At 37.3% G+C, this 24,914-nt stretch overlaps 1 protein-coding gene across 4 annotated transcripts in view; it reads left to right on the top strand.

Moving 5' to 3' along the window:
• The window catches only part of LOC149193118 (cation-chloride cotransporter 1-like), a 291,136-nt gene that overhangs the window by 189,800 nt on the left and 76,422 nt on the right, over window positions 1–24,914 (top strand). For 3 of the 4 annotated variants that reach the window (XR_016254409.1, XM_089404785.1, XM_089404787.1), the window contains exons 7-9: window positions 3,463–3,708; window positions 3,852–3,966; window positions 4,060–4,254. Coding sequence is in view for 3 of the 4 variants with exons in the window: in XM_089404785.1 (XP_089260911.1) it covers window positions 3,463–3,708; window positions 3,852–3,966; window positions 4,060–4,254 (556 nt within the window). In the remaining variant the exon portion in view is untranslated. The remainder of the gene's footprint in view (window positions 1–3,462; window positions 3,709–3,851; window positions 3,967–4,059; window positions 4,255–24,914) is intronic. The other variant, XM_089404786.1, reaches the window with a different exon arrangement.

Below are 24,914 nucleotides of genomic sequence, written 5' to 3'. Positions count from 1 at the left end.
AAAGGTTAAGTATTTAGTCAAATATAATTTATGTATCCTCCACATGAAGTTGGCCTAGAAGAGATCAATTCGGCCTAATGACATCAATTCAACCTCAGATGTAGCCTATAAATACAAACAAGTCAAATTCATTGGGAGCACACACTCACACAAGAAGTTCGATATCTCTAAGGACGCTGGGAAGTGTGAAGTACAGAGCCGGGAAGCCAAAGGAAGTGCGAGTTGGGTGGAGTCTAAGGAGAAGAAGAAAAACGAAATTTTGGTGCCTCTCTCTCTCTCTGTTTCGTGCCCTAGATTGGGAGATCAAATTCTTCCAAGTTTCACTGATGTCGGAAGCTGCCTGATGCTGGAAGTTACTTCCTTGTCGAAGTTGCTGGAAAGGAGGTCGAAGATCTGGGAGATTGACTTGGTGTGGAGGGAAGGTCTGGTCTTTGTCTAGGGTGAAGAGTCTCAAAGAATGCTATTGAAAGGAAGAATTTTCTTGACCGGGTTTTCCCCTCGAGGGGGTTTTTTGCCCTGGCATAGTGCCTACATCTGGTGTCCATTGTTTTATGTGCTATTGCTTTGGTAATTGCTTGATGAACTAAAAGAAAGAAGATATAAAGAATCGTAATAACAAATCAAGAACCTCACAAGTAATTATCAAGAATAAGAAAATCCTTCTGCCTTTCCGATTTTCTAACATGGTTTCAGATGTTTGGTGAAGAAAGAGGAAAAAGGCAGTCTCAAGCACTTGATCAAGGAACCATTCAAAAGGATTATCTCAGGGAAAGAGTCTACTATATTCAAGGAAGATGTCTAACACAATCAAGCAAGAGAACAAACTTGAAGGAGCCTCAAACTACAGGTCTTGGAAGAAGAGGATTGACCTCATCCTTGAAAAGAACAAGGTACTATACTTGGTCAAAGGAAAAGTAAAGAAGCCTATAGATGATTCCAGTGATGCTGACAAAGTGAAATTCAGGGAACTAGAATTGGTGGCCATGAGTCTAATGGTAGAAGGAATAAATGACAACCTTGTCCCATTCATAGGAGACTAGTTGAGAAAAGGAATTTGATATTAACTTCACATAGCCTTTGTTTTTCTTGATTTATAGAATTTTCATGGGCATGTTTTCCTCCTAAAATTTAAAGAAAAAAGAATATCAGTTAGGGCCTTCTTAGATTTAGAATGTGGATTCCATGTATCCTATCTTGGTGACTTTCTTCAATCTTGTTTGGCTGAAGGCTCTTCTCAATTGGAGTAGGGTCTTTCTCATGGTCAACTCCAGTGCCACTTATAACTACTTCATATACATGGTTTACTGTATAGTGATTGACCGTTCATAGTGCAGGTGTGGAGTAGCTGTAGGCATCCATGTGCTTTTACAAATGGCTATCTCTTTAGCAACAAAACGAAATTACAGGACACATTGCTTTATATTTGAGGAAGTTTGAAGGTCTCATCTACATATTATCCAATCTTATCTTCTGAACTTTAAAGAAAAAAGAATATCAATTAAGGCCTTCTTAGATTTAGAATGTGGATCCTATGGATCCTAACTTGGTGACTTTCTCCAATCTTGATTTGGCTGAAGGTGCTTCTCAATTGGAGCAGGGCCATTTTCATGGTCACCTCCAGTACCACTCATAACTACACCATATACATGGGACCATTGGATATCACATGTATAAAGACCTTGACTGGTGAGGGTGTCGGTTTTTATTGTAGTTTTGATTCTATTGCCTGATTTATAGGTGTAAATATTTTTTATTTTTATTTTATTTTTTTCCGCAAATGTGGATTATCAGTCTGGTCACTGGTGATTCAGTGAATCCTTATGTATGAATATTGATGTACATATTCTCTCTCTCTCTCTCTCTCTCTCTCCATATATATATATATATATAATTCATTAAACTGTTGATTTAACATGTAGAATGTCGAAAGAGAAAAATATTGGAAATCTGGGAAAAGCAAAGTTTCAGTCATTTCACAAAAATCAGTAACTAAATTTACCATCTCTGTTACAAACTGCCACATGAGAGTGGTATAAAAATCAAATAAATCTATAAATATGTGCAAATTGTTATAAAATTGGAAAAATCAAATTAGCTGGGTGTGGTAGGGGCTAGGGCCTACCTCCTCCTTTGTGTGTCAGAGATCTAAAGCGAGGACACCATAGAGGAACATGAGCTTCTCTGTTGGCATTTGCAGCAGCTTAGGCATAACTGCGCACTCATATGCGGCAGAGGATCTGCGGCTGCATCAGTTCATCTTTTCATGTGAAATCCATATAATGTAATTCTCAATGGATGAGAGTAAAATAACCCTTTTGGGTTTGGCTTTTTGGCCAAGTGAATCATATTCATCCTCATATCTGCTTCCTGAATCTCATTCGTCTGGCATTTCTGAAGCTCATATCGCTTTTGGAAGACATACTTGTTCACGATTTCAGGTAACTTGTAATAGAAGCCACAAAGGACAACCATTATATGGGTGACTGAATTCAACACAAGGATGCATGTAGAGCCGATTCCACTTATTCCTAATTATTACTTATGTCACTTTTATATGATTTCGGTCAAAAGGTCAGTAGATTGCTCGTTGACAGTCACTTCTTTAAATGACACTTCGACATAGGTATCAAGAGATATATCGGAAATAATGTTTTTTCTATTTTGGTTACTATAAATAATCTAATCATCTTTGCTATGTCAATTAATTAATCTCTAATTACGTTTTGTTTTAATAGAAAATTTGTGACTGTCCACCTTTCTTATGTTTTCTATTTTTTGGGAACAAATTGTAACTTAAGGTAGTTCTGAGTTTCTCCATTTTTTTGAAATGCTCTTTATCTTCTAAATCTGGATCACTGCATATATTGCTGAGAACAATGGTGCACATTTTTATAATATCTATTTTTGAAAGATATCTGATCATTGTTCTTTTATTTGTTGGAGCTATCATGGTTTTTTATATAATGTATTTCCTAGGTATGCTTTAGGATATATTGGTTTTTTGAGTATATTCACTTTTCGTGATGCCTCTTTCTTTGTTTTACCACAGGTGGGGAAAATCAAAATCTATAGCTTTGCTCTTTGAAAAAGTTTCCTTTATTGCAAGTCTTAGAATGCTTCTTGTATAAATGCTTTTCCGGTGGATAATGATGTATTTTCTTCCATATGTAAATTTCACTCTACAATAATATCGTTGTCAACGTTTTTTGCACTAACTCGAGCTTTCAAGAAATAACGAAAGAAATTATATCAATTCCTTCAAATGACTAAATTGTATAGATGAGACTAAAATGTACATCAAGCAGCAAATCCTGTTGAAAGACTGTTTTTTTGACATGTTCACCTATTATCTGCCCTCAGATTTTTCATTTCTACTGAAACATGAGAGTCTATAAAATGGACAGCCTTCGTTTTAAAGTAAAATCTTGCAAGGTTTCTGACATTTTGGTATCTGATTTACAGACAGTGCAACAATGATAGATGCTCTATCCCCATCAGGACCTAGTCCACAGATTGAGGTTTTAAGCAGTCCGAATTTACATGATCTTCAAGTCTATGGAGTTCTTGTCACTGTTGTTCTATGCCTTGTTGTGTTTGGTGGGGTAAAAATAATCAACAGAGTTGCTCCAGCATTCTTAGTGCCCGTTTTGTTGTCGGTGTTTCTAATTTTCATTGGCATCCTTTCAGCTTCTCATCGCAATCTTTCTTGTGAGTCATGATGGCTTTGACTTTGTTGACTATAAATGTTGGTTTTGCAAGCATTGCTGATTTGAAATTCATACTTAGTTTTTTTATTTAAACTTTTTAATTTGCTACTGTTCAATGTACTGGACACTGCTTTCTGTGCTCAGCTGAGATCACTGGCTTAAGATTGAGCACTTTTAAAAGAAATTGGGGTTCTGAATACCAGCATACCAATCGGGCCGGAATTCCTGCTCCAGATGGCATCATTTACTGGAACATGGAGTGAGTAATGGTTGCTTCTTTTATTTGATTTTTGGATAATGGATATTTTTTTCAATACTTATTACTAAATGCAAGTATTTTGTCTTTTTGCAGGGCTTTACTTGGGCTTTTTTTTCCGGCAGTGACAGGGATTATGGCAGGTTCAAACCGTTCAGCATCTTTAAAAGATACCCAGAGGTCTATACCAGTTGGCACATTGGCAGCTATAGGATCTACAACCATTCTTTATTTGGTTTCTGTTTTTATGTTTGGAGCTGTTGCCACCAGGAAAGAACTTCTCACTAACAGGTGGATTGCTGTAAGGCTAGCATGCCTTTCATTTCTGTTCTCCTAGAAAAATTAATGTCTGTTAGGTTGAATATGTTTTGTTTGGATGGTTCTTATATGGATTTTGTCAGATGTGAGGAATTGTTTGTGTCTCTTCAGGGGTTTATACATATATATATGTGTGTGTGTGAGAGAGAGAGAGAGAGAGTCCATTTGTGTTCCCTAGACTTTACTATGAACTGGCAGAGAATATTTTATTTTGAAAGTGATATGGACGTGGGTACTAAAGACAACAAATTGTTGAAAATATTCTGTTGGTGTTTCTTCACAAATTGTTGAAAATATTCTGTTGGTGTTTCTTGTGAAGAAACACTGATATTTCCATAAATTATTATCAAATGGTAAAAGTATTTTTTTCACTTGATCTGGCATTTTTCATGACAGAAATGCCAATTCAGCATTGAAGAAGATTGAATATTCAGGTAACCATCTTTTTGGAAGAGAATCTGTAAGATCTTACAGAATGTTTAATGTTGATTTACCACATGAATAAATATATTTGATAACACATAATTTATTTTGACGTAAAGTTTTGCTGTTGCAAATCCACACATATCTTTGACATGTTACTGGTTTTATCTTCTGAAAACTTGGTTTGATTTTGTTTTTGCTTGTGATTGATATTCCAAGTAAGGCAAGATTTTGCTCCATATAGAGGTGTTGCTGCCTCGCTTGCACAACTAGGTTAGTGTGGGAAAATTCCTCAACCCCACAAGGTGTGATTTTGGTGGCAAACTCAGAGAATGGGCTGTCATTTAATCCCATCTCTCTCCGTTAAAGCTCTTTCCTAGTTAAGGTAAAAGGGGTGGTCCCTAAGAGTGATTAGTAAAGTGAAATGTGAGGTTCTAGGATATTAAGGTTAATATAACTATTTCTCAAATATAATTTGACTCAAGATATAAGAAAACATGTAAATGTATGAACAATACAAAGATATATGTTCAATGACAGTCAATGCAACATCCACGAGATAAGAATATAAACCAGTGCCTTATAAGTGATTGCTCAAATGGAAATTCAAAGCACAATGATAAGTAGCCCTGCAAAACCAATGTTAGATCAAGAATAAAATATGAGCAAATAAAATATCACTTGCAAATGTAAAATGGAAATTGTACTTGTAAAATAAATTCTCAAGTAGAAATATATAATGACATCAAATAACCATGAGTCAATCAATCATCAAAATGACAAGTACTTTTGATAACAATATTGCAGGTAAAAAATTAAAATGCTCACAAGATGACTTGATTAAGATGGTGTGCAAACCTAACTATGTGAAATGCAATTATCTTGGTTAATTTTAATCTATATGCCTATCCTAAAGTGAGAAATTCCCCTTTCAAATTCTTACCAAGGGGTAAAGATTGGGGTGACTTGCAAGGAAGTGGAGCTGAGGAGACACTAAGTCTGTCATTAACAATACCCTTCCCCTAATCCTTACAAATTATACGTGCCGTCATTCTTACAAGGGAACAGAGCCACTTTCATAACTGCAGGGTCACGTACTTTACCTTATTCCGTACCAAATGGAAGAAATTTTAGGAAAGTTTAGTCCTATGATGTCTATACAACCAAACTTATGCTTGGAGGTAAGTTTTAAATATGCAATTCTAACACTAGAATGCCTAAATGAGATGATTGAGTGTTATGTTTTCCAAAGAAAGTGTTGATAGCAATGCTTCCAAATAAGTGAAATGAGGTAATGCACAATATAAATTGCACCAATATCTTCAAATGGAAAATCTAGAGTGAAACTAGCTCAATGTTACTTCACAAGTTCTAAAATGAAAATTGCAATCGGAATAAATTACTTGCAAGTAAATGAACTAGATGCTAATTTGCAAATTGCTTCAAATAAAGTTACACTAAGTGTTTCAAAAGACCTCAACAATAATCAAAATGACATATAAGCATAGGTTGACATAAAATGATGAAGCAATGTATCCAAAAGGCCTGTGAAACAATTTCCAAGCAAAACAAAGTAGATGGATTAGTAAACAAATCTAAGTTTGCCAAAAAAATGTGAAGTACTTGCTTGTGTGTTGAAAAATGAGTTGCTCAAGAGAAATGTTGCAAATGTTGTAGTAAATTGCACAATGCAAGTACTTGAAAAAATGAAAATGACAAACTAGACAAGTTCAACTTTGCAAATGAAAAGAGATGAAAATGTTGTGTTAAGCCTAGAGATTAACCATGTATAGATTAGATTAGCAAGAGAAACATGCAAATGAACTAACTATGAGAATCAATCCACCCACAAGAACAAGTCCTCCCCCTAAATGATGAGGTGGGATACCATGGGAGAATTTCCCAAGCTCCCTCAAGAAAATGAGCTTTTTATTAGTGATGTGTTAGAAAGAGCCTCTCAAAAGGCCTCAACTCAACCCAAGGGAAATCTTTACAATATCATTTGAAGAATAAGAACTAGATCCTCTCCTTGGTGAAGCTAGAAATATAGGCAAATGAGGCACAAAGGAGAGCCTTTTTTAAATCTGAAAATTAAAGGGACTGATTTTTGCATGCAAATATCAGCCTTTCCAAAAACTACAATATAGCGCAAGGAGTAGAGGCTAAGCCTCTATAGGCTCTCAGCCTTGTTGAGGAAACATACAACCTTGAAAAGGGGTTCACGGCCTTGATAGAAGAAAGTCACTCAAAATGCCCACGACCTTCTTGAAATTCAGTCCCAAACATGTGCCAAAGGTCTTGCAAGAGAGTATTATTAGTTTTGAACTCTTCCTCCTTCAAATTTGCCACAAAAATGAGTTAGTAAGGGCTGGAATACAAATCAAGTGTTAGGTGGAAACTTAGCAAAGAAAATTAAATGTATATACACAATTTAATCTACAAGGGCTAAGTTGAAGAGTATGAGTAAACTCTCCTCTTCGCTTAGCCATCATCACTCTCTAAACAACAAATTTAAAACAATGAAGCATAAGTTTTTTTGAGAAAATAATTTAGATTTGAAATAATTTGACTTGTATACAAGCTATGACTAGCAGCACCCCTGCAAGAAAATTCGAAAGATTACTATGAGGCTAAACCAAATAAAAGTTCCTCCAAGCGCACATCAAGAGTGGGTTGGTTTGTCCAAAAACGTCCCGTCGTGCTTGATTATTGATTCAACAAGCGATATTCCTTCTACAAAACTCAACCAGAGATCAACTCCACATATAGATTCAAAAAGAAACAATGATAAATGAGTCCTGGAGATTTATCTGAAATCAGCTGGGACATCTAAATCTTGAGCCAATTCTTAAATCATGTATTGGTGCAAGGTAGCTCTACATCAATACATCTCTAAAGCATATGGAAGCATGAAATACATAGTACATGTAAAAGGAAATAAACACATTAATCAACAAAAATCCATACCATGCTCAAGGAGGAATAACGTCCAATTCGTGAACCCCAAAGTCTTTATTGCATTAATATTGAAAGTACACAAGGGAGCAAAGCTTTCGCAAACACAAGAGCTCGTATCAAGAATATAAAATGAGAGCCCAAGGCTCAATTTATAGAGAAGTTGAAAAAGATCTCAATGTAAACCCTAATGCCAAATGGAGAAATGGAGAAACTCTCAAGGAAATTCGAATTTGCTGATAGGAGCTCCAAATGCCAAGTGTAGAATCAATTTTCGTCATGCCCATGTGCAAAAAATCGAACTGCTTGTTGTAGATGCCAAGTGTGGAGTATGGAAGGGGAGATGGGAGCCATATTCCATGAATTTCTCAACCCAAAAGCCAAGGGAATGACACCTCTGCAAATCCGTCAGCGAACTGTCCTCAAAATCTTGTGCGTATATGACCAAAAGATAGTTGTGCGTAGGCAAGACCTGGTTGTGCATTGATCCTTCCTTCTTCAGCTGCGTACAAGTGTGGAGTTGGTAGACTATAGTGGGGACAATGTTCCAAAAAAATCTCAAATCAAATATTTGATACAATCTTCACAATGGGTTGATCTCCCAAGTGGTATTCAACTTGCTAATATGCAATGTGTGCCCCAAATCTGACCCACATTTAATTTCCCATGTGACTTTATTCCTTGTGCCATGTGGGTGCCCACTCAACCTCCAACTTGTCGCTTTGATTTGGTTTGATGTGAGTGCTTTTCCATGTCATTTCCACCTCAATTGGCATGTGGGTATATTTACTTTCTCCATTTTATTATTATTTATTTATGGGTTATTTATTTCTCATTTTCCCAACTAACTAAGGAAACAATCGGTTTTGAGGGTCCAAAACTTATTTTTCACCACTCAAGGTGTGTCTTAGTAGAAATTTGAGGGCGAGAGGTGTAATTTTGAGCACACATACCCGATACAACTTCTGTAGACAACACTTATTACAACTTACATACATAATGGATTAAAATTTACATCTTGCGGGAAATTAAAAAAATTGACCCCTAGACCTCATCAAATTCTGCGAATTTTTTTGAGCGATTTGGCATGGTAATATACAATGAATCTAGACATTAGGATTCACCCAAGACCTTGCCATCAATCCGCACTCCGGCTTTGGAGTTATAATTGGGAGAAAAAACTCAATTAATTATTAAGTGCTGAAAAATACCACTAATTAACCAAGTAACAAAAATCCCCAGAGTAGACTCACTTGATGACAATGTCCCAAGCTACCTAGTCCTGTTACATGACTCTATTTCATCATGTTAGCATCATTTTACAACATCACCGCAGGGCTTGTAGAATCTGAGTACAATATAAAAGAAGAAGAAGAAAGAGTGTAAAAGCTTTGATGATATTTGAACTTTGATGGTGCATGAAATTTCTGACATATCCTCGGGCATTAAATCTTTAAGTGATCTTCAATGGTCAACATTTGGCTGCACATGGGGATGCATGATAGATAGGAAGTGAGAGCATGCTAGGACCTAAAATCTGCATCCACAAAAAGGCATATATCAGTAGTGTCTGCTCAAGAAATCATCATCTAAAATCAAGTAGTCAAATGAAATACTAAACTAACACGTTGAAATAAAGAACTATTTTAATAACATGAAAATGAAAACTAATCGAAGAGCATACAATGAAACTACTCTAATAATAGAAATGACACGGATTAAGTTTAGAAATACAATACAGAGATGCCCCATGGCATCAGATGTTTTCCTTGTAGAACAATTTGAGCATTCAACTATTCACAGGTAACTCAAGTGGTTCTCCATCCAAAGCTCTCAGGTGGTAGGAATTCTATCCAGCTGCTTCTCTGATGATATATAGCTCAAGCCATAAGCTGTCAAACATGTTAGAAAATCAGAAAGGTAGAAAGATTTTCTTATACTTGATAATTACTTGTGATGTTCTTGACTTCTTATTAGGATTCTTTATATCTTCTTTCTTTTAGTTCATCAAGCAATTACCAAAGCAAGAGCACATAAAACAATGGACACCAGATATAGGCTCACAGCAAGGGACAAAACCCTCTAGGGGAAAACCCAATCAGTAATTCTTCCTTCAATAGTTTTTTGGAGATATTCCAAGACACTAGACCTTGACACAAATTTTCCTCCACACCAAGTCAACGTTCCTCTTTTCTTGCAGATGATCTTACTTGACCTGGCAGCAATAGCAGTAGTAGCGACACTTTCTTCGACCCAACAACTTCGACCTTGCTTTGGAGACTTCGATGTTCTCTAAAAGACTTCGATCTTCACATAGGAACTTTGATCTTGGCCCAATACAACTTCTTGGGGTAGCAACACCCAACACCAACAACTTCGACCTATACTTTGATCTGGCAGCAACAACATGTGACAACTGGCTACGACCTCAACAAGAGAACTTCGATCTTCCAAACCAGGGCACAAGAGAGAGAGATAAATGCACCAAAAATTTGATCTTCCTCCTTTCCTTCTTCTAGACCAAACTTGCACTTCCTTTTCTTCCTTCCTCAATTTCGTACTTTTTCCAGCTTCAAGATTTATTAAACTTGCTTGTTGAAATGAAATGATATTTTAAGGTCCACGAGACTAAAAATAGTCTATGAGACCATTAGTTCCCTGTTTTTTTCTCTTTGAATTTTAGTCCTTTTTCGATTCAAATTGACGATGAGCTGACCCAACCTTCCAACAATCCCTCGCTAAAAAGACAAGGCCAAGAAATTGATGCTAACATGTTCTCATAACTTTCTCTGATGTCTTTGAATGCATCACATTCCAAAATGAAATGTTTTTCCGATTCCACAACCCCAGACGTGCAAAATGTACACACCCTTTTTTCCCAAGCTTCTTTAGGTCTTTTCCACCGTCCTATTCCACATTGAAGTTGATGTGAGTTGGTCCTTAATTGAGCAATAAGAACCTTTGTTCTCCACGAAATGCTAACTCCAATGAACTCTTTTTGTTGTAAATCACACGTAGGGTTGAATTCCTCAATGTAATATTTCTTCTTTCTACCCAACTCTTTTCCCCATACCTTTTTACGAAACTTCTCCATAACAAAATCCTTTAGCTCCTTGCTATTTGTGGGACAAGCATTGAGGTAGATATTCCATTTTTGCATCCATGTGTAGTTTTGTTTCATCCATGTTTTCTTTTTTTCTCTGATGCCTTCATTGAAGATAACATTAGGCCATCTACTTACTCTCATTTGTTCAATTCTTTTTAGGTATCTTATGAGCTGCACCATAGCAATTGCTTCAATGGAAGTTGCTCCTGTTTCACTCAACATTATCTCATAAGGTACTGAACTTTTTATTTTGAACTTGCTCATGATCAAGCGTTTTTGGATTTTCTCAATTTGTTTCCATTTTGAGACGGGAGTGCTGCTAGCCCACAATTCACACCCATATAGCATCATTGGACAAACTAGGAGTCCAAAAAGCACTTTAATCGTTTTCCAATCCCATAACTCTACCTCTTTACGTCTGTTTTGAAGAGCATATAATGCTTTCCACCCTCTTAAAATTCTCTTCTTTCTGTAGTCCTCCCAATTGAGTTTGTTGTTGAAATCAATCCCAAGGTACTTGTACTCCTTTACTTCTTCAAGAATGTTGTCTTCAAAGAAGAAAGTATGTTGGCTCTGCTTCCTTTTATTAGAAAAAATCATTATTTTGGTCTTGCTAGTATTGACTTGCATCCCCACTGCTCTACAAAAATGCTCAAGGACATATAAGTGCATTTGCAATCCATGGGCCGATTTAGAAATCAATACAATATCATTAGCATATAAAAGAAGCTTTATCACAAACTCCCCCAACCGAAATATAAGTGCATTAGCAATCCATGGGCCGATTTAGAAATCAATACAATATCATCAGCATATAAAAGAAGCTTTATCACAAACTCCCCCAACTGAACACCATCCACCTTGCAGATTTAGCCACTCTTCCAATTTATCAATATATAGACCAAAAAGAGTGGGGGATAGAGGGAAACCTTGCTTGAATCCAATGTCACTTCTAAAGCTTTCTGAAATACTTGCTGAGGTTCTAATTTTGACTTTCACTTCTTCATAAAGTCTATGGACAGCGGCTCTATAATGCACAGGAATTTCAAGTTCTTCCATTCTACGCCACAACTTATCCCCAGGGGTTGTGTCAAATGCTTTTTTGAAGTCAACAAAGCAACAAAATACTTGCTGAGGTTCTAATTTCGACTTTCACTTCTTCATAAAGTCTATGGACAACGGCTCTATAATGCACAGGAATTTCAAGTTCTTCCATTCTACGCCACAACTTATCCGCAGGGATTGTGTCAAATGCTTTTTTGAAGTCAACAATGTGTCTCAACGTGATGCCATTATCCACTGTAGAATGTTTCGGCCTAAAACCCGCTTGTCCTCTTGCCCTCTTTTCTTTTACTTCTGCCCACTTGCTAATTTTGTCTTCTACCATGCTGTCGAAAATCTTTGCAAACAAAGGATTGATCATAATTGTTCTATAGTTGGATGGATTATTAATGTCTCCACTTTTAAAAAGGGGCATTGCTAGGCTAGTTGTCCAGTCTCTTGGGAATCCTTGTTGAATGATGTTGTTGAATATTTTCATGATGTGCGGTGCAAGAGCGTTCATTCCCCATTTTAGATACTCTGCTTGAAGTTCAACCAAGTCCTTTGCCTTTCCTGTTTTCAACTTCTTAATTCCATTCTCCACTTCCTGTAATGTGAAGAGCTTTGAATTTGTGTTGATCCTAGGGGGGACTCCAGCTCAGATTCTTTCTCTTAGAGTTGCCTTGCATATTCAAACCATTGTTTGGCTGTAATATTATTTTCAATTTGCTTATTCCTTGGTTGTAGTTCCTGCCAGAAAAGCTTTGGATTGTTCTTGCTTAAACATATTAACTCTTCTCTCGTTGTTTGCATGAACTCATCTTTTTTCCCTTTTAGTATTTGCTTATATAACTTTACATTCATCTTCTCTTTTCCTACCTTGTTCAAGGTTCTCCTTGCCATTTTGCATTCCTCATCAAACCAAGCATTTATAGGAAAGCAATTTGATTCTGATTTCCTATATTTTGCTTTTTTGCACTTCTCAAGTGCACTTTGGATTATATTTGTTAACTCATGGCCGCTGAAGCGTTTGAAACCAGTTTTCTCCTTCTGAATTAATCTCTCTAACATTGTCTTGAAGATAGTACCATTTTCTTGTGTTAGAAGAATTTTGCCCCTTGATAGTGATTGTCGAGTGAGTGCTTCAAATGGAATTCAAACTGCTTCATTTATAGTCGTTTGGTAAGGTCGAATAGCCCTCTTTGAGGCCGACTTGGTGTGGAGGAAACATAATTCATATTTGACTCAATACTTAACCTTTTTACATGATTCAAAAGCCCAAGAAGGGTCTTTGTAAATGTACAATGACTTTATTGACTCAGAATAAATCTTAGAAGTCCTTAATGAAGACTTTGACGGGTTGAAACTTTGACCTAAAACATGATGACCCAAGCATGAAACCCATGCTTTAATAAGTCATAATAATAATAATAAAAATTCTTTTCTTTATTCTTTTGACAAGTACATTACATGATGACTCAAATACATTAATGAAGACTGAACCTAGTTACATTTTCCAACACACCCTCTTAACCAGTGAGGTATTCATCATTTACAAGTACAAGGAAGATCTCAACTATATGAACCATGAAGAACTTTAGGCACTGTAATTCCATGGACTAGATTCTTGACCAGGGCAATCTATCCATTGGTCTCTCAACAGTTTAGGCACTGCAATGCCATGGACTAGATTCCTGACCAGGGTAATCTATCCAAGTGGGACTAAGATGGACTCAAGCTTTCAGCCTCTCTATGTACCATTAGGCTTACTTACTAACCATCAACCCAGGGATCCAGGTGTATCCAAAAACAAAGCTCTATAACCAACACCACCTTTTCCAACTTTGAGACCTAGACATCAACATAACGTGCCGACCAGATGTCCTCCCAGGCAATGCTTCACTCTCAAAGCCTCAACACTCCTTGATCCAGTAGATCAAGGATAACCAATCTTTCCCAATCAAACTGATTGGTAACCAGCATGTTATCAAAACCTTCGAGAGATTCATTTGTACAATCACAACCTCAATTAATAATATACTTTCACATGTACTTAATCAAATACAAACCTTCGGGGTCTTTCAGACAACAAATGTTGCTTCTCAACACAGTAGGACTATCAACCCAATCTTTGACAAAAGATTCCTTAATCATATACTTTCGTTTCCTACTTCACATGCAACAACATATCATTCAAAATTCGTTCTCTAATCAAAACTATTCTCTCCCTCTCAACAAGGGAGATTTCCTTTATCCAGGCTCCCTCTTAACTCAAGGAGATTTCTTCTATCCAAGCGCCCTCTTAATTTAGGGAGATTAGCTTCTTCTTTTCATCATCAAAGATTCTTTCGTGGCTTCCAACCATTTCATCAGAGTTATCATTACCATCACTATTCACATCATGCTTATCATATCAACAAATATCTTCACCATTTTGAAGATTGTGTTCTTGCACAACTTAGATAGCAAGTACAACCAAATCTATAGAAGCATGAAGTTAGCCATATCAAAATCTTATAATAATGGAAACATTTCAATCAGATACCCAAGCAAGAGACACATACTCTTCAACATCTTGCTAGGGACTTTGTCATAAACCCTAGACTACTTCATAATAACTTTCATTACATCTATGGTTTCAATGTTTCTTCCAAAGGTATGACATACCCTACTACAACATATAGCAAACCCTAGAAACAATTCAAACAAATATAAATCTACAAGGCATCTAACAACTTTCAGAATTCATATGTTAGACTTCCCACTAGGGTTTCATACAAATCCTAGATTTCATACAAGAGAATTAATCAATCAAAACCAATCACAACTTAGTCATCAACATGACCAACTTCCACTAGGGTTAGTTGCAAACCCTAGATTTTTCAATCAAACATCAATCACAACTAAAACTCAGATTTCAACAATCTTACACAAATCTCAAATTATCACATTGTCATCATACATCAAAGATTTTCACTTCTACTAAGGTTTAACTCCAAAACCCTAGAATTTCACAAATACTATCATCCTAGAGAAACAAACTTTGACTAGGGCTTAGTTCCAAACCCTAGGATTCATGATCACTGATAAACAGGTCAACTCATACATCTAGGACTTCATCATCATGCATAGGCATTTCATATCATGTGTTAGTCAAACCCAACTTCACAAATATCAATAAGAGTTAGACATACAACAAACTTGATTAGACTAGGGTTTGATCAGACAAACACACATTCAAAGGAAATCATTTCTAAGACATCACACATTCCACCAAACCCTAATGAGTTAGGTTTTCAATATAAGAACACAACAAACCCAAAATTACCCAAAATTTCCAATACTTCAAAGGTTCAGGATTTTAAACTTTATCATTCAACCCTAACAAGTTAGGTTTTCCTTATCATACCAAAATCTTAAACATGACATCATCAATAAAAATGTCAAATAACATTTCTCAATAACCCTAAGTAGTTTACGGTTTTAGACATTCACATTAGCATACCCTTAGATTAGGGTTTTCCAGAGAACTTGTCTAGGGTTCTATAAAATCAGTTAAGAATATGAGTGGGGTAGATTTATCAAGTGATGAATCACCCAAAACAAGAATCATTATGATTCAATATAGCTAGACATAACAATGTTAGTAATAGATTGTCAAATGAATAAACATTTATTATAAAGAAATCAATGTTTTGTAGTTTAAGGCATACCTTTGTTTCTTGACAAACCTTATCTTGGGCGGCTCTCTTCCATACTCGTTGAGGATATAACAGATGTTATCCTAACCAAGACAATAAAGGGAGAATGGGGATTAGTATTTAATATAATCAAAACTTAAATGAGTAAATGAAACCAAAAACTGAAAGGAAATGAGATACTTATCTTTGGAGATGTTGGGGGCTCCCTCCAAAGCTTGAGGGATACCTATAAACTTGTAAAAACAAAAGAGAATTTCTTTTCCAAAAACATGTTAAAACCTAAAAATTCTAAAATATCAAAACTACAAAATGGGATATCTAAGACTACAAGCAAAGTACTTAGTATTGTAAGTCCCTTATGTCAGATACGTCGGGTTTGACTTTCTTTGGATCTTCTTCTTCAACAATGTTAGCATGATCTCTATCTCTCTTCTTATTCTTTGGATTGTCTGGATAGTCACTCCTGTAGTGACCCTGCTTATGACATTGATAACATTCTACCTTGGACATGTCTACTTTCTTCCTTGGTCATTTCGATTTCTTTCCTTTATGTTGAGCAGTGTAGGCATTTGAAACTCCTTCAGGATTGGCAACTAGTGAGATCCTTAATTCTTCTTCACAACAGGCAGTCCATAGTTCTTCAAAAGTGGGAGCTTCCTTCCAACTTTTAAGTCCTGTAGCAAATGCACCCCAAGTAGGTGGCAATCCTAATAGAGCAGTGATCATGAGTTCTTTGTCTTGAACAATTTCATCAATGGCCAAAATATTATCTTTGATTCTTGTTATCTTCACAAAGAAGGAGGCCACTGTGTCTTCTTTAGTCATCTTTATGGTCCTTACTTCATTCTTCAAGCTTGCTACTTGACCAATGTTCTTAATAGTGAATAACTTTGATAGGGCCTCATACATTTCTTGAGCTTGATTAATGTTGACTATAAATGGGGCAAGGTTGTCCTTTATTCCTTCCACCATTAAGGTCATGGCAACTAATTCTAGTTCTCTAAACATCACTTTATCAGCATCATGGGAGTCATCTGTAGGCTTCTTTACTTTTCCTTTGACCAAGTCTAGAACCTTTTCTTTTCAAGGATGAGGTGAATCCTCTTCTTCCAAGACCTGTAGTTAGAGGCTCCTTGAAGTTTGTTCTCTCCCTTGATTGTGTTAGACATTGTCCTTGAAGATAGTAGACTTCTTCCCTTGAAAACTCCTTTTGAATGATTTCTTGATCAAGTGCTTGAGACTGTCTTTTTCTTCTTTCTTCACCAAAGCTTTAATACCATGTTAGAAAATTAGAAAGGCAGAAATATTTTCTTATACTTGATAATTACTTGTGATGTTCTTGACTTCTTATTAGGATTCTTTATATCTTCTTTCTTTTAGTTCATCAAGCGATTACCAAAGCAATAACACATAAAACAATGGACACCAGATATAGGCTCACAGTCAGGGCAAAACTCCTCTCTAGGGGAAAACCCAGTCAATAATTCTTCCTTCAATAGTTTTTCAGAGATATTCCAAGACTCTAGACCTTGACACAAACTTTCCTCCACACCAAGTCAACCTTCCTCTTTTCTTGTAGATGGTCCTACTTTACTTGGTAGGAACAACAATAGCAACAACACTTTCTTCGACCCAACAATTTTGACCTTGCTTTGAAGACTTCGGTCTTCATTGAAAGACTTTGATCTTCACATAGGAACTTTGATCTTGGCCCAATACAACTTCCTGAGGCAGCAACACCCAGCACCAGCAACTTCGAACTATACTTTGATCTTGCAGCAGCAACATGCGGCAACTAGCTATGACATCAGCAAGAGAACTTCGATGTTCTTCCTTTCCTTCTCCTAGACCAAACTCGCACTTCCTTTTCTTCCTTCCTCAATTTCATACCTTTTCCAGCGTCAAGAGATATTGAACTTGCTTGTTGAGTGAGTGCTTCAAGTGGAATTCAAACTGCTTCCTGTATAGTCCTTTGGTGAGGTCGAATAGCCCTCTTTGAGACCGACTTGATCATATTAACGCTGACTTGATCATCTTAAGACCGACTTGTTGTGGAGGCAACATAATGTTGGAAATACTGAGTGGGGTGGGGGGGGGGGGGGGTGAATCAATATTCCTTAGCAATTAACACTTTTAAATCTTTTCAGAGCATTAGTTAATCTTCAATTATTATTAATGTTTATGCAGTAATAACAATAAATAAAAGAACACAATGAGCACAAGAATTTTATGTGGAAAACTCCCTCCGGGTCAAAAACCACCGAACGCTTTTCTAATAAATTCTTTAATCTTCATCGCCAACTGAAATGAAAGCAACAACTTCCTAGAATTATAGAAAAACATTCTTCTCCAGCTGCCACTGGAAGGATGCCCCAACACCCTGGTTTCTTCAGTAATCAACTGAATGGATGCCCCAACACACTAGTGAGCGACAACTCGCCCTAGCACCACCCTACCACCTTGAAGTGTTCACAAGACCCAACCTGTAGGCGACTTCATACACCTGCCTAACACCTCCTTGCCACCCTATAATGACTGAAATAAGACAAGACTGTAGATTCTCAAACTAGGGACAACAATCCACGATACAACAAGATGTACAACAGTGTTCCACGGGGACGCGTCCCCCAGGGTCGGGTGCATGCACCCCTCGCACCCCTTGCACCTGGGACGAGGAGTCTCTTGGGGGTGCGTTTCCCCACACACCCTTTTTGGGGAGTCTTGGGGAGACGCAAGGGGGTGCATTTCCCCAGTGTGGGAGTCTAGACTCCCCAAAAAGGGTGCGTCTGGGCATCCCTTTTCAGTGTGGGAGTCTAGACTCCCCAAAAAGGGTGCGTTTGGGCACCCCCCTTCAAAAAGGGTGCTTCTGGGTGTCCCCCTTTAAATTTGTCTAATAAGACCCAAATTAAAAATTAAAAATCAAAACAATTAAAAATTTTTATAATTAAAACTAAATAGAACAAAAAAATATTAAAAAACTAAAAGTCTACAACCTAGGTTCAAACTTTGAGTTATATAAATTTAGTGTTCAAACTTTGAAAATATTCTAGTATGTTTTGCTTTCAATTTAGATTCTAGAATGATGAATGATGAATTTAATTTTTAAATCAATGTAGATTGTAGAATGATGAATCATTGAATGATGAATGGTATGGATCAATGTATTTTAATATTTCATTATTGATTTTTATTTATTTTATCGAATCTAATGGTATGTATGAATAATTCAATAATGAGACTTGAGTATGTCATATGAATGATGTATTTATCAAAATGAATGATGAGGATGGATCAATGATTCAATTGTCTATTTAATCTTTTTATTCTTTCATTATTGAACATTGAAATATGGATATGAGCTTGAATTATATATATATATATATATATATATATATATATATATATATATAGAGATATATATATATATACACACACACACACACACACACCTCGACGTCTCCTCGCACCCCCGAAATTTCCCTAAAATTTGAGGGTGCTCCCACACGTCCCCCTTGTTCGTCTCCCTGCACCCGCGTCTCTCGCATCGGAGTCTTGGTGGAACATTGATGTACAATGATTTTCGTGTACTTGACCAAATACCCAATCACTCTTATGACCTGCAACCCAACCATGACATCATCCCAACTATGACTCCTATACCTCCCAACACTTCCTCTTCGACTCTAGGCAGAATGACTCTTTCACAAAGGACTCTTTTACAATCTTTACAATGATGACTCTTTTACAAATCACTGTTTTACAACTTTACAATCATGACTCTTTTACAACTTTACAATGATGACTCTTGCCCTTAACAATACTTCACGATATCTGGATGCTTGTCATGTCTTCAAGGATGTCCCGTTGCAATGCGTCCTTTGATTTGATACTTCAGCTCTTGAATTCTTGCTTGATGTTGTACTTGAATCTTCTTCTACCTGCATGCAAAATTTGCCTAGCGAAACCAATCCCAAAACAAAACAACATACCCTTCAACTTACCTTTGCCTGCAAAACACATGTAAGTGCATAATGATGAATAAATACAAATTAAAATTACAATGCGTACCTGAAGTGGGCTTGTCACTTTTGTTGTTGACTTGTTGCAGCAGTAGACAAAGACTTCCACTCTTTATATAGGCTTGGACTCTATGCAAGACTATATCCAAAACTGACCTAAATATATATACAATAAAAACTGATGAAATACCCTAGGCTTGTGATGGACCAAGTTCTAAGTACAACAACATAGACCATTCTATCAACTATGGCAAGACAAGTAACATGAACATACAACATCATATAGATTTAGCAGGCTTGGTGTAGCATCAAGAATATGTAGCATCAAATGTGTAGTACCAAGAATAGGACATCTGAAATGTGGTATCAAAACTAACTGTGACATATAGAGACATAGAGATATAACCGAGACCCTGTATATACTTACATTGTCCTGCAAAAACATATGTCAGAGACGATACTCGAAATTCAAATGTAAACACTAATCATACCTACCTTGCTGTAGGAGACTTACCCTTGACTGTTGATGTGTGGTCCTTACTGCAGTGATCCTTAAATGCATGCTTTTTCTTGCCTTCTAGGAGCTGGATATTGAATCTGTTGTATTCATGTAATTTCAGATCTCCAGGTTTTGAAATTTCATCTTATGGTAGCCCTCTGAGTCCTCTTTACAACTCCATTCGTCTGATCAAGATTGGATTCTTCAAGAAAGAGTTATTCCCAATCTCCCATGATGACCTGATTATAGAATGGTTCAGTATAGCGAACATGTACAAGTGCCTCGTGTCACTGTTGCAACCTTCGGCCCTAAAAACGCTACCCAACAAACTATAGTCCGTCCTCTTTTTGTCACAATTTACTAAATTTGAATCAAATTTTCAGAGAAAAAGTTATGACGATTTTCCTAACGTTACCTGTTTGACATGGAATTCGGGAGCCTACAAAAACCCTAATTTCCTCAGATCATATCTCGGAAAATATAGTGAACCAAGATTTGAAATTCGGTGACGAGGTTCATCAAGATTTCAGCTCAAATGGATTTTAATTTCAGCTTTTGAAGCTTCGCAGAAAAAAAAGTTATAGCGAAAATGCCACGATGACTTGTTTGAAGCGACAAAATCCCTACTAGAGGAGGATATGAGGGTCACTATTTGTATGAATGTCTTGAGTTGAAAGGGTCCTCAACAAGTGGACGTTAGAGGGATTTTAGGAGCAAAAGAAAAACATTATTAATTATTGACTATTCAATGACCACAACCAATTATGAGTGCCATGCCACAATCGAGAAGGTTTTAGCCCACTAACTGAGGTTACTAACTTCAAACACGAATATCTCTCAAACCGTGAAGAATTACGTGGTGTGCCATATATCAATGGAAACATATCGATGAGTAGAATCCATCTAGAAGATCCTTGACTCAGAATAGAGTAAGTTGTCAAGTCAAAATGCCCATGCAAGATCGGGGTAGCCCCTGGTGCTGCTACGTTTGACATCAATGACAACCACTGATCGACAATCTCTCCCTTTGGCATTGATGGCAACACAAGTACTCCCCCTGCGATCATGACACCTCTTCCTACTGCCTTCTCTCCCCCTTTGTCATCAATGACAAAGGGTAACTCCCCCTGACAATTTGTTATTCTATGGACATGTACACACCTCCACTCCCCCTTTCTACTTAGTTAGAGAAGAGAAAGTTTCTAATGAAAACTTGGGAGAATATCAAGGTTTTGGCGAAGATACTCAAATGCTTCACGAGTTAATGGTTTGGTAAAGATGTCAGCAATTTGTTCCTTTGTGCCAACATATTCAAGCTTGATATTCTTTTCGGCGACCTGCTCTCTAACGAAATGATATTTGATCGGAATGTGCTTTGTTTTGGAATGCATCACAGGATTTTTGGAGATATTGATGGCACTGGTGTTATCGCAGAAGATGGGAATAGGCTCATCAAACTTAACTTGAAGATCTTGCAAGCTTGCTTCATCCAGAGAACTTGAGTACAACAAGTTGCTGCCACGATGTATTCTGCTTCCATTGTGGATAACGAGATTGAAGACTGCTTTTTACTTAACCATGAGACAAGGCAACCACCTAGATAGAACACTGCTCCACTGGTACTCTTACGATCATCAACACTTCCTGCCCAATCTGCATCTGTATAAGCTTGGATAACCAGATCATTTCCTTTGGGATACCATAGACCATATTCCGCTGTACCCTTAAGGTATTGAAGAATTCTTTTGATGCCAATAATATGAGATTCTTTTGGTGCTGCTTGGAATCATGCTACTTGTCCAACTACCTGCATCACATCTGGCAGGGAGACTGTCACATATAGGAGACTACCAATCATGGATCTATACAACCTTTGGTCCACATTCGTTGACGAATCTTCTTGTAACCTGTTACCATGGGGGTAAGGATAGGCTTGCAATCTTCCATCTTGAATTTCTTGAGCATTTCCTTGATGTACTTGATTTGATATATGAATATTCCTTTATCCTGCTAAGATATCTCGATGATCGTTAGGTTGTCTTGATCCACTTTCACATAGAGATTGCTTGTCAGTGCTTCCTTTCTTGAATCTGTAATACTTCAACTATTGTTTTCCCCTTGAACATGTAATGAAATTGCCATCTTGTTCAAATTACTTGTCTGCGTAGACTTGTGTCATATACTGTTTCATAGACTCATCTTCAAATTTCTAGGAGTCGATAAGCTGATTTTTTCAGAATAATGTGTCATTTAATGGACCATCTTGACTCGAGTTATTAACCAAAGCAACTGCTGAATGTTGATTTTGGGTAGCATCAGATGTGCTCTAGCTCCAAAATTTTGTGGAGGGGCAAGAATACATGAGATCTCCAAGACCCATAAATCGTTTGGGGAAATTCCACCTGGATGAGGAGTTATTAAAATAATTAATATTTTTAATGGCTTCCAAGGATGAGGTTTTTGGTCGATTCAAAGAGTTCAAGGCTCTAGTAGAGAATTTGACAGGGAAGAAGATAAAAGTGTTGCGCACAGACAATGGTGGAGAGTACGTTGACAAGAACTTCACCGATTTTTGTGCTAGGTAGGGCATCAGAAGAGAGTGGACAACTCCCTACAATCCAGAGCAGAATGGAGTACCAAAAAGAAAAAATAGGACTATTGTGGAAGCAGCTAGGGTGATGCTGTATGATCAAGATATGCCCAAATTCCTGTGGACAGAAGCATGCAACACGACAATTTATGTCCATAACAGGACTTCACACAGGGCATTGGGCAAAATCACTCTGGAAAGGGTCTTCACCAGAGTTTGGCGTATTGCCGTATACCCGAAGAAAGAGAAAGAAATTAGATCAAATTGCTGAGAAAGGATATCTTGTGGGATATAGTAAGAATGCTGAGGCATATAGAGTCTATCTTCCAGGGAGTAGGAAGGTAGTAGTTCGGCGGGACGTAAAGTTCATGGAGGACAGAGCTTTCAGGAAATCCCGAGAAATGCCTTCCGAGGAGCAGTCAAAAGACGATATGTTGGTCCAACCACTTCAACCAGCAAAAACTAGTACTGACAATTCTCCTAAAGGCAAAGCTTCAAAACAGGAGGAATCTCAGGAAGAGGAAGAGTTGATAGATGTACCCACTAGCAGTGGAAGAACGAGCTGGGAACTCCAACAGATTCTACGGGATGTAGAGGACTTCATTGGTGCAACGAGGAATGATAAAAGGGAGTGAAGACAGGTAGACAGATACTAGGCCCTAGTAGCTTAGGTTGGGGAACCCTTTAGTTTTCAGGAGGCCATTCAGCATCAAATATGGGTAGATGCTATGGTGGAGGAATACAATTCTATAATGGTCAATGATGTCTGGGAAGTGGTACCTAGGCCTCAGGACAGGTCAGTGGTAGGTTCAAGATGGATTTACAAAGTCAAATATGTTGCAGACAACAGTGTGAAGAAATACAAAGCCAGGTTTGTGGCTAAGGGGTATGCCAGAAGGAAGGGATAGACTACAAAGAAACCTTCGCCTCAGTAGCTAGGTATACTTCTATTAGAACCGTGATTTCCCTTCCAGCACAGATGGGGTGGGAGATTCACCAGATGGATGTCAAGACGACGTTCTTGAACGGGGTGATAGAAAAAGAAGTATACATTGAATAGCCAGAGGGTTTTGAGACACATGAGAAGAAATCTCATGTATGCAGATTAAAGAAAGCCTTGTATGGGCTTAAATAGACACCTAGAGCATGGTACGGTCGAATTGATGGCTACTTGCAGACATAGTTTTAAAATTCGGCCATTTCGAAACCGAAACGACCGAGTTGATCCGTTTCGTTGCCCTCAAGAGTGACTCGGTAGAAGAAACGGCTCGTTTGGCCGAGTCATGGCTGACTCGGCCAACTCGGCCGTTTCCATATTGACTCGACCGAGTCACAAACAGCGGCCCGTAACCCTAGTAAAACAACGATTTAACAATTTTTTAATGATTTTTAAAGGTGTTTGCTGATTGGTTTGGACTCCAATGTGTTTTATGAATTAGTTAAATGTTATTTGGGGTCCATTTCCCCCTCCCAAACCCTATTTAACACACTCAAATGCTCTGTACTATTCATATTCTATTCAAATTTCATGGTAATGTTAAATTCTTAAAGTAAAAGTGACATTCTCCTTCATCTTCATTTTCATCCTTTTACTTAAACTTTTAACATTACCATGAAATGACTCAGGATGTTTGAGAGTGGTTTCGGCCTCATTGGATTTCATATGGAGAAAGTAGAATTTTAGATTTCATTCAAAATCCAGCAGACTTATCAGTTTTTCAGGATTTTAGGATTGGGGAATTGCAATGTTTCCATTGAATTTTGTCATGTATTAGGGTATGGAACTCATATTTAATCAAGAGCACCAATCCCTCTATGTACCTTGATGTTAGTGACATTGGTTGTCGAACTCCTCTGGGATTCGCTCCCAAACCAGGAGCTTTTGAAAATGTCGCTCCCGCTCCCGTTTTCGCTCTCGCTCCCCACTTTTGCTCCTACTCCCAAGGAACACTGAGCCAGATGATGTTGACAACTCTAGCAGTAGCCACTAGCCAGTAGTACTGGTCACAGACTTTTGTTGTAGAGGCCATTTATAGCCTCCTTGGTTATGTGTTTTTGTTTTGATCTCTATATCATCATCGTGTATGTATTGGACAATGCGCTGGGTGTCATTTTGATATAATGGATATATTCATGAGCCTACTTTGATCATATGTTGTCTTCTATCTATATTCTAACGCTGTGTGTTTGGAAACATGAATGAAAATCTTTAAAATTACGTGTTTTTATAAAAAATAAATATTTAATGTATTTTTTACAATGACCGAGTCATTGAAATTGAGCCGGCTGAGTCGATACC

This window comes from Pinus tabuliformis, chromosome 2_2 (genome assembly GCF_031772625.1).
Source record: "Pinus tabuliformis cultivar Carrire ecotype Pingquan chromosome 2_2, CPIR1, whole genome shotgun sequence".
Lineage (NCBI taxonomy): Eukaryota > Viridiplantae > Streptophyta > Pinopsida > Pinales > Pinaceae > Pinus > Pinus tabuliformis.
Note: the sequence above shows the minus strand (reverse complement) of the source record. Positions and strands in the feature narration are given on the sequence as shown.